A 15298-nucleotide genomic window follows, 5' to 3' on the forward strand; every position below is an offset into this window, starting at 1 on the left:
TCGATTATATTACATTAATTATATATTGTAATTATGAAGTTTTTTGTAATTAAATATTCCGTTCAAATTGAACCAAATTGAAATTTTAATATTTTAAATATCGAGCCAAAGCTATGAGTCTGGCAGTTTTCAAGAAAATAATGATCACTTCTTGATCCAGACTAAACTACACTGCACTCACAGTAGCTTGCAACTTCTACATAAATTGAGATGAGTTGCTCGAGTTATAGCTATCAGATGTACTAATTAGACGCCTCACAGTCCAATAAAATACAGTCATAAAGAGGCACTCCATGTTTCCTTTGATCTAGACCGCTACGAACTAGTTCGACAGCCATATCTCCATTCTCACAAACCATAACAGATGCACCGAGACGAGAGAGATTTTGCTCAGCCACCCTCCTCACCTATCTACTATCTTTAGCAACTAAAAAACTCAGCCCACTCAACGGATAACATGATACAAACGAGAACCTTGCAAGGGCTTGTGCAAGATTTCGTGAAGAACTGTAAGGCGAAACAGCTTGCTTACATTTAATTTTCGTCAGCATAGACGAAAGGTGTTGCCATTTGGTCACAACCAATGCTTTTATCCCCAAGATTTCAACAAATTTCTGCATAATTCCAAGTCTTTCTGTTTTCTGAATCAAGGGAAACGGCAGGTGATCCGCCAATCTTGAGAGTAGAACCTAGCTTAGACAATCGGGGACTGTTCGAACAGCTGGTCAGGCTAGGAGTACAAACTCTATCAGTCAGCTGCGTGTTATCGGTTACAGAATACTTTCCCGTTATTAGCTCGTCTTTCGGCATTCCGATGCCTGTATCGTCCACTTCAAACACAAATTCCACAATATGGTTTAAATTGAATCAACTCTAACAAGTTTTGGATTTTTTTGTTTGAAATCACTAGGATAGACTTTTTTTATCTTTTTAGATAAATTAAGGGCGAAAAACGACCCTTTGTTCTCTGCATAACAGAGAGACAAACTTCTTTCCAGGTTAGCTACAACATCAGCTATATTTGGCCTCTCCCTGGCATCCAAATTAACACAATGAGCCGCAGTTTCTGCCACCAGCTCAACTGCCTCCGCTTCATTATGCTCCGGCGGAGTAACTCTAGGATCTAAAACCTTAACAATCTCACCTGATACAATTTTCGGCACTGCAAAATCCACTACACTTCTTGCTATTCCTCCATCAACATCAATGAACATAGCTTTCTTCCCTGTCAAAAGCTCTAACAAAACGACACCGAAACTATACACATCACTCTTTGCAGTTAACACTTTTCGAGTAGAGTACTCAGGATCAACGTATCCAACTGCACCAGCCGCGTTTATGGACTTGTAACCATTTTCTGATTGAGGAGTAGAAAATGCAAACTCTGCAACTCTTGCAGTCCAATTCGAATCGAGCAAAATGTTGGAAGATTTAATGCCTCTGTGAATTACTGGCGGGACTGCGTAGTTGTGAAGATAATCGATTCCTCTAACTGCATCTAAAGCAATCTTGATTCTCATTTTCCATGAATTTATCATACTATTGTTCATTTCATTGAATTTCTTGTCGTGTAAATGCCGCGATAGCTCTCCGTTTTTCATGTACTCATAGACTAATAGTCTCTCATTTTCATCTTCATAGAATCCAATTAGTCTAACTAGATGTTTATGATGAAGCCTCGACAGGAATTCGATTTCAGAATCAAAATTCTCTTCATGACCTTTCTCCCCTCTTTGTACCACTATTTCACTGCCATTTACTAGTTTCCCCCTATAAACAATGCTAAAAGTTCCGTCACCAACCTTGTTTCGTATCGAAAAATTATCAGTTGCGACAGCAAGCTCTGCGAAACTGAATTCTGTGGCTCTAGTCAATCTCCTTACCTTCGGAGTTGATTTTTGATTTCCTGAAAACCTTGAATATAGCAAGGCAAAAGCAAAGACCATAGGCCAAACGGATATTTTGATTGGATTATCGATATGCTGGTACACTAAAACATACGAAAGTGAAGCGAAAATGCATTGAAAGATTGCACAAACGAATCCTACAATGTCCGGAAATCTTCCAAATCGCTTGAGATTAGGATATGGATAATAAAACCAGGGTAACCACCCTTTCATCATCCAAGTTACTCCTTCATTTTGAATCTTGTATACAAGATCAATTATAGAAATGATCAAGATTGTGAAAGACATTATCATGCTAAATAGTGCATACTGAGGCTTATGTACAGAAGATAGTTGATCGAAAGCCGCTGATGGAAGTTCTAAGATGAAATTGGAAATCAGGAACAATCTTTCTAGTTTATAAACCTGTTTCAGAAGACAGTATTAGAAGAAGTTATAAGGCCTAGTCGATTAGTTTTGAATAATACTCGAGTTTTTTTATGATTAAGTTTATAATTTCTATTTCAGTTTAGATTATTTATGCAGTATTTTCTACTTCTATAACAAGTTGGTCACCCGCTTAGTTGAGAAAGGTATCGGCTTCCTACGGAGGCATTCCAGTAGGTAAAGACAGGCCGGTAAAAGCAAGTTTTATCGCGATTCGTATTTACTATTTTTTATCTATAAAAGCTTAAGTTAAGCTATTGAATCATAACATGTTGAGTCTTTTCCAAAATAAATGATAAATATCATACAAAACATGGTGATTACCTTTTGATTGAAGCGATCTGCGGCGCCATGTGTCTTGTCGCTACCGATATCATCAATTTTAACATCAATATGTATGGATTCAGCCATGTTTTTTTCTCTTGAAATTATGTCACAAAAGCAGTTTTAATGTCTGAAACACAGGAAAAAACAGACAAATTAATAAAGGTAAGGAAATATTTATACTATTGTAATAAATGTGAGGAAGACTTGCAGCCATATGTGGCTCCACATGGTTTATAATATTTGAAAATATAGTTTTGCTTCTTTGAATTGACAGCTTCAACCTGTTTTTCAAAAACTGTAACTTAAGTCAAGGCTGTCAACTTCTGTTACGTTGGACCAATTTTTTCAACTCTCATGTATTTCACTTTTTTTTTTGTAAACACTTCTGAAACTCCGAAAATCTATATCATAAACTAATCTATAAATATTATTTAACCATTTCCAATTTAAATTTTTTCTGTTAAAATATTTTGGTTGCTTTTGTTATTAGGTCCATGAGGTATCCCAACTATGAAATGTCTATGTTCAGACTAATCTGCACTTGAGCTGCATAGGTTCCTTGTGGAGGCCAACTCTAACCCCAAATTTTAAACGGATGCATATATGAGTACGGTTTGAACTAATATTTTTGTTTTTATTTCCATGCAACATAGCGGTCAGCAAAAGCTATCAAGTTGCCATTTCGGCATTTCTAATTCGATTTGCTCTATTTTGCTGCTTTATAGCTTCAACAACAATAGGACTGATCATGTCTAATTACGAATACAACTAGCATCCAATAGACACAAACTCTGCAGCTTCAATTACGTTCTCTATAGTTTCCACAAGGTGTAGATTTCTGAAAACTCTGTTAAGAGAAGTCGTGTAAGCGAACTATGAGATTTTATCTTTGGAATGATCTAGTTCTGTTTTTGCTCGCCCCCTAGTCGGAAGTTCTAAACCATCATTACTATTTGCAAAACCGAGAGCCAAACTTCGCTCCAAGTTGGCTACTACTTCACTTATATTTGGCCTCTCTTTCGCGTCCAAATTCGCACAATTAGCTGCAGTATATGCCACCATTTCTACTGCTTCTGCGTCTTTAAGCTTCGGTCGAATGACCCTAGGGTCTAAAACATTAACAACGTCACCGGATAATATTTGCGGCACTGCAAAGTCCACTACACTTCTTGATATTCCTCCACTATCATAAGCATCATCCGTGAATATAGCTTTCTTCCCAGTCAAAAGTTCTAACAATACAACGCCGAAACTATACACATCACTTTTTGGAGTTAACACTTTTCGAGTAGAGTACTCAGGATCGATGTATCCAACTGCTTCGATTGCGTTCATTGATTTGTAACCGTTTTTTGATTCAGGAGCAGAAAATGCAAAGTCTGCAATTCTTGCAGTCCAATTTGAGTCAAGCAAAATGTTGGAAGATTTGATGCCTCTATGAATTACCGGCGGGACTGCGTAGTTGTGAAGATAATCGATTCCTCTAGCTGCATCTAAAGCAATTTTGATTCTTGTTTTCCATGAACTTATCATATTATTGTTCATTTCATTGAATTTCTTGTCATGCAAATGCGTATGCAAATCTCCGTTTACCATGTACTCATAGACTAAAAGTTTCTCGTTTTCATCTTCGGAAAATCCGATTAGTCCAACTAGATGTTTGTGATGAAGCCTCGACAGGAATTCAAATTCAGAATCGAAAGCTTTGTCTTGCTCTTCAGAAATATTCCTTTCATGACCTTTCTCCCCTCTTTTTACCACTACTTCACTACCATCTACTAGTTTCCCTCTATAGACAATGCTAAAAGGTCCTGCACCAAGCTTGTTTTGTAGCGAAAAATTATCAGTTGCGGCAGCAAGCTCTGCGAAACTGAATTCCGTGACTCTAGTCAATCTCCTTATCTTTGTAGTTTTTTTTGATTTTTGATTTCCTGAAAATCTTGAATACAGTATGGCAAAAGCAAATATCATAGGCCAATAGGATATTTTGATCGGATTGTTGATCTGTCGAGTCACAAACACGTATGATAACGATGCGAAAATGCATTGGAAGATCGCGAAAATGAATCCAACAATGTCTGGAAAGTTTCCAAATCGCTTGAGATCCGGATGTCGATAATAAAACCAGGGTATCCATCCTTTCGTCATCCAAATTACGCCTTCGGTTTGAATCTTGTACACAAGGTCAATGATCGAAATGATCAAGATTGTGAAAGACATTAACATGCTAAATAGTGCATACTGAGGCTTATGCACAGATGATAGTTGATCGAAAGCCGCTGATGGAAGTTCTAAGATGAGATTGGAGATCAGGAATAATCTTTCTAGTCTAGTTACCTGTTTCAAAAGGGAAAATTAACAGTTGTTACAAGGATTAGTCAATTAGTTTTGAAAGTTCTTATTATTTCTAATTGGGAAAAAGTGCAAAAATGACGATAATCCATAGCCTGCGTCTCTTGTAAGCACCTCATGTATTTCGGATCCCAAAAAAGACCCTGAGGTATATCTTGAAAAAGCGCATCAAAAAAACACAAAAGATCTCAACTCCATTAACATTTCCGCTTAACTCCGTCCAATTTTTGTGTTTTTTATCCGTTTTCAAGACGTAAGGGTCATTTTTGAGATCCGAAATACATAAAAGTGCTTACAAGAGACGCGGATATACTTCTATCCCTATGTTATATTTATAAAAGCTTAACTTAAACTATTGAATCATAACATGTTAAGTCCTTTATTTCTCCATCTCCTTAAATAATTGAGTTTTTTGTTTCTTTCAAATCTCCAAAATAAATGATAGTAAATAACATGTAAAACATGATGATTACCTTTCGATTAAAGCAATCCGCGGCGGCTCGTGTCTTGTCGCTACCAATATCATCATCTTTAACATCTATATGTATGGATTCAGCCATAATAAGAAGTTTAATGTCTGAACTACAGATTTGCAGCTATATGTGGCTCTGCACGGTTTAGAGAATTTTAAGATATTTTTTGTTTCTTTGAATTGAAGTCTTGAACCTGTTTTTCAAGAAATGTAACTTAAGTCAAGTCTGTCAACTTCTGTTCTGTTGGGCGAAAATTATCAAGTTTTACTTTTTTCACATTTTGTTTTCGTTTCCGGAAACACTTCTAAAACTCCGAAGTCTATATTATAAACTATTTTTATAAAATATACTCCCTCCGTCCCATAATGACAGGCTGCTTGAACAAGTACATAACTTAAAAAAATATAACCAAGTTAGATATATTTCATTCACAATTTCTATGGTGTATAATCTGTCAAATAAGTTGACTGCTCCAGTTTATTTTGCATTGGTGTAGTATTTGTTATTTATTGGAATATGAAATAATTAATTCATTTGATGATCACTATATATTTATTAGGGGTAAATATGATTTTTTTTATCTTTACACGTGGCTCACCAAAAACAGAAGGTGGTCTATAATTTAAGACACCAAAAATAAAAATATAGCCTCTTAATTCTATACAGACGAAATATTATTCAACCGTTTCCGATTTCAACTTATTCTTAAAAGTGGTCTAGTTTCATTTTGTGCTCGGTCCCTAGTCGAAACTACTAAACTATCATCACTATTTTCATTACAGAGAGCCAGACTCCGCTCCAAATTGGCAACTACATCACCTATATTCGGCCTCTCTCTGGCATCCAAATTCACACAATGAAGTGCAGTGTATGCCACCAGCTCTACTGCCTCCGCTTCCTTAAGCTCCGGTCGAATAACCCTTGGATCTAAAACCGTAACAACTTCACCGGATAATATTTTCGGCACTGCAAAGTCCACTATGCTTCTTGCTATTCCTCCACTATCATCATGATCATCCTTGAATATAGCTTTCTTCCCTGTCAAAAGTTCTAATAATACGACGCCGAAACTATACACATCACTTTTCGGAGTTAACGTTTTTCGAGTATAGTACACAGGATCGACATATCCTGTTGTTCCTCCTACCTTCATTGGCTTGTTATTGTTTTCTGATCCAGGAGCTTTCACCGAAAATGCAAACTCTGAAACTCTTGCAGTCCAATTCGAGTCGAGCAAAATGTTGGAAGATTTGATTCCTCTGTGAATTACAGGCGGGACTGCATAGTTGTGAAGGTAATCTATTCCTCTTGCTGCATCTAAAGCAATTTTGATCCTCATTTTCCATGAATTTATAGTACTCATTTCATTGCATTTCTTGTCATGCAAATGCCTATACAAATCTCCATTTTTCATGTACTCGTAGACTAAAAGCCTCTCGTATTCATCTTCATAGAATCCGATTAGTCTAACTAGATGTTTGTGATGAAGCCTCGACAGGAATTCAAATTCAGAATCGAAAGCTTTGTGTTGCTCTTCGGAAAAATTCTTTTCATGACCTTTCTCCCCTCTTTTCACCACTATTTCACTACCATTTACTAGTTTCCCTCTATAAACAATGCTGAAAGTTCCTGCACCAAGCTTGTTTTGTGGCGAAAAATTATCAGTTGCGGCAGCAAGCTCTGCGAAGCTGAATTCCGTGGCTCTAGTCAATCTCCTTCTCTTCATAGTTGATTTTTGTTTAACTGAAAATTTTGAATACAGTAGAGCAAAAGCAAATATCATAGGCCAAAAGGATATTTTGATTGGATTATCGATATGTCGAGTCACAAACGCATACGAAAGTGATGCGAAAATGCATTGTAAGATTGCACAAATGAATCCAACAATGTCCGGAAATCTTCCGAATGGCTTGAGATTCGGATATGGATAATAAAACCAGGGTATCCATCTTCTCATCATCCAAGTTACTCCTTCTGTTTGAATCTTGTGAACAAGATCAATAATCGAAATGATCAAGATTATGTAAGACAAGATCATACTAAATAGTGCATACTGAGGCTGATGCACAGATGAAAGTTGATCAAAAGCAGCTGATGGAAGCTCTAAGATGACATTGGAGATCAGGAATAGTTTAGTAACCTGCCCCAGAAAATAAAATTAGAATTTGTTATAAGCTTTGCTTCAAAGGTAGCTTACGACAAGATAGCTTACGACTCTTACAGTCTCCATTTGTTAGTTGTTAATTACGGTAGCAGGATTCAAACCCATGACACACCTTAACCATCTAGGTTAGGCCCACACTAGATGTAAATAAATATTCTTATATTTTTATTTTTTATATGTATCTCCCATGTTTTTGTTTCTTATTATATTTCAGCAAAATCCGTTCCGTCGAGTCTGTTTCCGTTTTCGTGCAACGTAGATTTACGCCTATATTCCGATTCTTATTTACTATGTTTTGCATATTAAAGACTAAGCTAAGCTATTAAATCATACTAGACATGATGATATTTACCTTTTGATTGAAGCGATCGGCAGTTGCATGAGTCTTGTCACTACCAATATCATCTTCATCTTTAACATCCATAATATGTATGGATTCAGCCATCTTTTTTTTCTCTTTAAAATTATTAGTTTACAAGAAGAAGAAGCAAAACAAAAAACCAGTTTATTGTAGAGAAAATTATAATAATATGTGGCTCCACACGGTTTAAATAATTTGGAGATATTTTTTGGTTCTTTGAATTGAAGTCTTGAACATTCAAGAACTGTATCTTAAGTCAAGGCAGTCAACTTCTCTTATGTTGGACAGAAATTTATCGAGTATTAGATTTTTAAATTAATCACGCTTTTAAAACTCTGAATTTTTTTATTATAAACTTATTGCAGTCAACCGTAAGTTAATAATTCTAACAATTAAAAAAATTTCAGGGAATCAACTTCAATATTACTCGCATGTAATATTTAATAAATTGAAAATTTTAATAAACTTTTAATCCATTCTGTATATTAATTATTAGAGTCGACTGTATTTAACCATTTTCGGTTTCAACTTTTTCTGTTGTAGCATTTCCTTCCATGAATTGATCAAACTACTATTAATACTAGGTCGATGACCGCGCGTTGCGCGGATGAAATTAAATAAATTTAATATTCTTTAATGTATGTTTTTTATATAACTTAACTTGATTGTTAATAATATAAATATTATTTTTGGGTAATATTCGATTTGTAGATAAAGTATCATAAGAAAAGTTCAGATTTTAAATATAATAATTTAACGGATTTTAAAAAACTGAATATTCAAGATAATATAAATTTAATTGAATTAAATATGTTGAACATAATATGAAATATCCTTAGGTAATAGATAAAAAAATATTATTTATAATCGTAAACATAAACTTTACGAATAATCAACTAATGACAGTTTTGATGATGAATGGAGATTCAAAAAACTAACCCTCTTATGATTAATTAAGCACATCAATGATGAAGAATATCTACAAAATAAAAAATCCAAGAGGTTAAAAACATGAAAGACGAACTGAAGCTTAACAACATGTTGTATAGATTGGAATTCCAATTTATGACTGAATTTCCCATATCAAAATAGATTAACAAAATCATTTATACTTCAATGAGGCATTTCAACAAACAGTTGGTGATCAATCATACAAATAAATTGTGAAAAAGAGAGAATTAGAGAGACCTATAAATTGCACTGCAAAAACAATGATTTTTGATTTCAGAATGTGTTCCCCTTTGCTTGACGCAAAATGTTTTCTCTTTATATTTATAATGTAGAATTGCTTGTGGTGCAATATAAAGTGAACATTAATTTGCTGTAGAAGCTTCAACGGCGCATAACATCTAGGAATGAGGTTTTACGTTATGAGTGTGCTGAAGAGTTTTTTTGAAAATTGAAAATTTAAGAGAGTTAAAGAGGGTTAATAAATCTGAATAATTCACATGTCTGGATTAAAGAGCGTCACTTGTTAACGTTATGTTAAAAGCTAATTGAGAGCTCAGAAGTTATGTTAAAAGCTAATTGAGAGCTCAGAATTATATAATAGATATAGATATAGATATAGATATAGATAGATTCTTTCATGATTGTTTCGATCACATAACCGACTAGCAAGAGCTCGATTAACCCCGGGTCATAATGATATAAGGGTGTTCATTCAGCTTAAGTCGAAATCAAACCAAAACTCGAACCAAATTAAGTTAAGTTTACAATTTTCTTAAAAATGGTATAGTTCGATTTTTGCTCAGCCCCGAGTGGAAACTACTAAACATCATGATCATTAGCATAACAGAGAGCCGAACTTCGCTCCAAGTTGGCTACTACATCACCTATATTTGGCCTCAGGCTGGCATCCAAATTCACACAATGCAGTGCAGTATATGCCACCAGCTCTACAGCCTCTGCTTCTTTAAGCTCCGGTCGAATAACCCGAGGATCTAAAACCTTAACAACTTCACCAGATAATATTTTAGGCACTGCAAAGTCCACTACGCTTCGTGCTATTACTCCACTATCATAATCATCATCATGATCATCCTTGAATATAGGTTTCTTCCCTGTCAAAAGCTCTAACAATACAACTCCGAAACTATACACATCGCTCTTTGTAGTCAACACTTTTCGCGTATAGTACTTAGGATCGACATATCCAATGTTCCCTGCTGCCTTCATTGACTTGTAACTGTATTCTGATTCAGGAGCCTTCACCGAAAATGCGAACTCTGCAACTTTCGCAGTCCAATCCATATCGAGCAGAATGTTGGAAGACTTGATGCCTCCGTGAATTACTGGTGGGACGGCGTAGTTGTGAAGGTATTCAATTCCTCTAGCTGCACCTAAAGCAACTTTGATTCTTAGTTTCCATGAATTTATCATATTTTTGCTATGTTCATTGAATGTCTTGTCATGTAAATGCCGATACAGATCGCCATTGTTCATGTACTCGTAGACTAAAAGTCTCTCATTTTCGTCTTCATAATATCCGATTAGACCAATGAGATGTTTGTGATGAAGCCTTGACATGAACTCTAATTCGGATTCAAAAGCTTTGTGTTGCTCCTCAGAAAAATTCCTTTCATGACCTTTATGCTCTCTTTTTACCACTATTTCACTGCCATTTACTAGTTTCCCTCTATAAACAATGCTAGAAATTCTTACACCAAGCTTGTTTCGAATCGAAAAATCATCAGTTGCAGCAGCAAGCTCCGCGAAACTGAATTCCATGGCTCTATGCAATCTCCTTACCTTTGGGGTTGACTTCTTATTTCCTCCATAAACAATGCTAGAAACTCCTACACCGAGCTTGTTTCGTGGTGAAAAATCATCGGTTGCAGCAGAAAGCTCTTCGAAACTGAATTCTACAGCTCTTGTAAATCTCCTTATCTTTCGAGTTGTCTTCTGATTTCCTGAAAATCTTGAACACAGTAAGGCAAAAGCAAAAGATCATAGGCCAAACGGAAATTTTGACTGGATTATCGAGACACAAACGCATATGACAGTGCTGCGAAAATGTATTGAAAGATTGCACAAACTACTCCAACAATGTCTAGAAATCTTCCAAACCGCTTTAGATTTGGATATGGATAATAAAACCAGGGAATCCGTCCTTTCGTCATCCAAATTACTCCTTCCTTTTGAATCTTGTAAACAAGATCAATGATAGAAATGATCAAGATTGTGAAAGACAGTAGCATGCTAAATAGTGCATACTGAGGCTTATGCACAGATGATAGTTGATTCAAAGCTGCTGATGGAAGCTCTAAGATGACACTAAAGATCAGGAATAATCTTTCTAATTTTGCTACCTGTTTCAGAAGAGAAAATTAGAAGTTTTTTTTAATCAATATCTTCTGCTAAGTTAAGTTATAATATCATATACTATATTAATCATTTCTTTCTTAATCTATTCGAATAATTGAGTTTTATGTTTCATTCAAATTTCCAACAGAATGATATATATTAAATTACATACAGAACATGTTAATATTACCTTTTGATTGAAGCGATCTGCGGCGGCACGTGTCTTATAACTACCAATATCATCATCTTTAGCATCCATATGTATGGATTCAGCCATGTATTCTTTTTTTGCAAGTTGCAATTATTAGTCTCCAAGAAGAAGTTTAACATCTGAAACATAGTAAAAGCAAATCGATAGACGTAAGTCGATGCTTATACTATTGTAATAAGTGTGACAGAGACTTGCAGCCATATGTGGCTTGACACAGTTTGGAGAATTTGAAGATTTTTTTTTCTTTCTTTGAATTGAAGTCTTGAACCTGTTATTCAAGTACTTTAACTTAAGTCAAGGCTGTCAACTTCTATTATGTTGGACTGAAATTTATCCGAGTCTTACGTTATTCACGATTAGTTTTTGTTTTTGAAAACGCTTTTAAACCTCCAAAACTGTATATTTAAACTATTCTTATAAACATAATATTTCACCATTTCCGATTTCGATTTCTTTTTGTAGCGATTCTGTTTTTATTTCGTGCAAAATAGCGGTAACAAAAGCTATCTACGGACGTGCATTTTGTGTACAACGTATTAAGTGCTTATTTCTGTTGGCAACTCTAACTGGTTTTGCTCTATTTTGCTAGCATCCAACAGAGACAAACTGTGCTCCAAATTACCAACTACATCCCTCATTTTCGGCCTATTTTCCCCATCTGGATTCACACAATGAAGTGCAGTATATGCCATCACCTCTACTGCTTCTGCTTCGTTACGCTTCAATGGACCGAGTCTCCGATCCAAAGCCTTAACCAGCTCGCCAGACACAATTTTAGGTACGGAAAACTCTACTAAACTCGTTAGTGTATGGTCATTTTTGAACAAAGGTCTCTTTCCGGTCAAAAGTTCTAATAATACCACACCGAAACTATACACATCAACTTTTGCAGTTAACACATTTTGATCATAGCACTCAGGACTGCGTGAACTGGAATCAAGTTTCGATTCAATATCCTTGAGTGACGATCCAAACCACGAAATTCTTGCAGTCCACGTTGAGTCGAGCAAGATGTTAGAAGACTTGATGTCTCTATGAATTACCGGCGGGACTGCATAACTGTGAAGATATTCAATACCTCTAGCTGCATCTAATGCAATCTTGATCCTCATCTTCCATGAATCGATCATACTACGATTCTTTTCATGATTGTTCCGGTCATGTAAATGACTAGCTAGAGCTCCATTTTTCATGTACTCGTAAACTAAAAGCCTCTCGTCTCCATCTTCACTATATCCAACAAGACTATTCAAATGTTTGTGATGAAGCCTGGACAAGAATTCCAATTCAGCTTGAAACTCACTCTCTTTTTGTTGATCTCTTTCCGCTCTTCTTATGACGACTTCTCTGCCATCCACTAGTTTTCCTCTATAAGCAGTACCGAAATTCCCCACACCGATAACTTTCTGAGGCGCGAAATCATTTGTGGCAGCCGAAATCTCAGCCAGAGTATATTTCTCTACTCTACCCGTTCTTCTTGAACTCGCGGACAGATTTTTTTCCGGAAGATCTCTTAATAGTCCGGAATACAGTAAACCAAAGGCGAAGATTATCGGCCAAACAGAGACTTTGACAGGATTATCTACATTATGAGACAGAAAAACATATGCTGTTGTTGAAAAAATGACTTGAAAGATTGCACAAACTATTCCGACCATGTCGGGAAATGTTCCGAAAGGCTCGGAATTCGGATACGAGCAATAAAACCAAGGTATCAATCCCGTTTTCTTCCAGCTGACTCTTTGTTTTTTACCCTTGTAGACAAGATCAACAATGGAGATGATCTACACTGTGAAAGATATTAACATACTAAAGAGTGCAAATTGGGGCTTATGCACTGAGGATAGCTGATCAAAAACAGCTGATGGTAGCTCTAGCATGACGTTCGCCACAAGTAAGATTCTTTCAGCCTATTTCACAAGAATTAAATATCAGTAGCTTGAAGGATAAAGGAATACATTTAGAGTTAACCGCATAATAAATCACGAACTTTAGCGTGTTTTGCAATTTTATTACGTCCTTTCAACTTTGGCAATTCAAAATACAAACTATATTTTTTTGTGTAACATTAGAATAAATATTGTTCCGCCTTCACATCAGTATGATTTTCTTTATCAAAATATTGTTCGGTATTCGGAATTGTAAAATATTGATAGTTCGTTGAAAGATCGTGTTAAATTTACAAAACAAGCTGTGTTCGTAATTTATTTTGTAATTGGCTCAAACATTTAAACCCTTTGTTTGTATTAATTCTAGCGTAGAATTCATTATTTGCAAATGAATCGATTTTGACATAATCTATTCTATAAAAAGGAGTTACTAAATGAATTATGAAGTATATCAAACACAGCTAGATTCATTTATAAAGAAATTTCATAAGATTTTATAGAATTCATTCAAATCTAACACACCAAATTCACATATAAATCAAACTCAAATACATTCATTAAGAAATAAATTGTATAAAATTTATGAAATTCATTTGAACCAAACGCACCATAACATTTTAATAGAACTTAATGTTTCAGTACTGACTTAACCTTCTGACTAAGTAAATCTGTCTTGGTGTGTGCCTTATCACTGCCATGAAAATCTTCATCAACCTTTATATTCAGAATTTCAGCCATAATTTGAAGGGAAAAAAAAAAAGATGAACAAATTCTGATATTTTTTTCCTCTTCTCACACTTTGAAGATGGGAGGAAAATGGAAACAGAGACCAAAAAAAAAAAGTAAACCAAAAAATTAGACTTTTGAAAACACTGCTAAGAAAAGTCAAAGTAAACTTATTTTGGACAAATAGATCTCTATACTTTACACTTATTTCCGGAGGTTCTTATATTTTAATTTTATATTATTGATCACTCCACTTGTCTATTTTCTGTTTTTCAAGTTTTTTTTAAGTTTTTTTCAGTCCTTTTAAATGGAAGGAAAAAAAATTATAAATAGAGGGACTGCAAAAAATTCAAAAAAAACCTGAAAATATGTAAATAGAAGGATCAGATAATACAAAAATGAAATATAAGAACCTACAAAAAAAATATAAAGTACAGGGAGCTCTAAATAGATTAAGCCTTTTATTTTACGTAGAATTGCATTGACATTTTGTGGGTTAATTGTATTATAAGCATCCAAACTTTAAATATTAAATATAAAGTCGATACCCGAACTTTAACATTTATTCTTTCAGAGCCTTAAATTTTGTTTACACTTCATATGACCATAACTTAAAAATTCAAACGAAATTAACAGAAATGTCAATTGAACACGCGTTATTAGATTCTAAACTAGACGCCATGTCAGTTAAAACCCAATTTTTATCTATGTGGCATATGACAACTAACGTGACATATCATCAAAATATCTTATATTTAGCCTTTTCCATCAGCCGCTACGACATTGAAACGTATATTTATTGCTGATGTGGCAGTAATTGTGGCAGCTGATGGCGAAAGCTCATGTCAAATTTTGACGGAATAACTATCTGAAATGAAAATCAAATTTAAGATTCTGAAAAGATTTAAATTTAATTCAGGTATCAATTGGAATGCAACTATGAAATGAACGTTTACTTCTATTAAGGTTAATTTCAATCATACTAATGGTGCGTAAGGAAAATTAAAAGGATTAATTTATTTTAAGATTTTCAACATTAGCTGTATTTTGTTTTGTTTATGTGATCCATAAACTTCCATTTAATTTTATTTGATATTTTAATTTTTACGTTTTTTGTTAATCTGATTTCTAAATTTTTATTTGGTCATATCTGATC

At 34.7% G+C, this 15298-nt stretch overlaps 3 protein-coding genes and 2 pseudogenes across 3 annotated transcripts; all 5 read right to left on the bottom strand.

Annotated features, from left to right (window-relative positions):
* Positions 1 to 67: 67 nt before the first annotated feature.
* Positions 68 to 2984, bottom strand: LOC126661438 (putative serine/threonine-protein kinase-like protein CCR3). Its single transcript, XM_050355296.2, has 2 exons — positions 2658 to 2984; positions 68 to 2312 (listed from the first exon to the last, which is right to left on the bottom strand). Exons 1-2 carry the CDS (start codon positions 2742 to 2744, stop codon positions 858 to 860), a joined length of 1542 nt encoding a protein of 513 aa, XP_050211253.1. The 5' UTR covers positions 2745 to 2984; the 3' UTR covers positions 68 to 857.
* A 289-nt stretch (positions 2985 to 3273) lies between these two features.
* LOC126661437 (putative serine/threonine-protein kinase-like protein CCR3) lies at positions 3274 to 5777 on the bottom strand. Its single transcript, XM_050355295.2, has 2 exons — positions 5486 to 5777; positions 3274 to 4997 (listed from the first exon to the last, which is right to left on the bottom strand). The coding sequence occupies exons 1-2, from the start codon at positions 5570 to 5572 to the stop codon at positions 3534 to 3536; spliced, it is 1551 nt and encodes a 516-aa protein (XP_050211252.1). The 5' UTR covers positions 5573 to 5777; the 3' UTR covers positions 3274 to 3533.
* Positions 5778 to 6079: 302 nt separating this feature from the next.
* On the bottom strand, positions 6080 to 8278 carry LOC126661439 (putative serine/threonine-protein kinase-like protein CCR3). Its single transcript, XM_050355297.2, has 2 exons — positions 8002 to 8278; positions 6080 to 7625 (listed from the first exon to the last, which is right to left on the bottom strand). Exons 1-2 carry the CDS (start codon positions 8092 to 8094, stop codon positions 6180 to 6182), a joined length of 1539 nt encoding a protein of 512 aa, XP_050211254.1. The 5' UTR covers positions 8095 to 8278; the 3' UTR covers positions 6080 to 6179.
* A 1374-nt stretch (positions 8279 to 9652) lies between these two features.
* On the bottom strand, positions 9653 to 11968 carry LOC126661441 (putative serine/threonine-protein kinase-like protein CCR3; annotated as a pseudogene).
* LOC126661440 (putative serine/threonine-protein kinase-like protein CCR3) lies at positions 11964 to 14251 on the bottom strand (annotated as a pseudogene).
* Between the last annotated feature and the right edge of the window lie 1047 nt (positions 14252 to 15298).

Source organism: Mercurialis annua, linkage group LG8 (assembly GCF_937616625.2).
Source record: "Mercurialis annua linkage group LG8, ddMerAnnu1.2, whole genome shotgun sequence".
Taxonomy (NCBI): domain Eukaryota; kingdom Viridiplantae; phylum Streptophyta; class Magnoliopsida; order Malpighiales; family Euphorbiaceae; genus Mercurialis; species Mercurialis annua.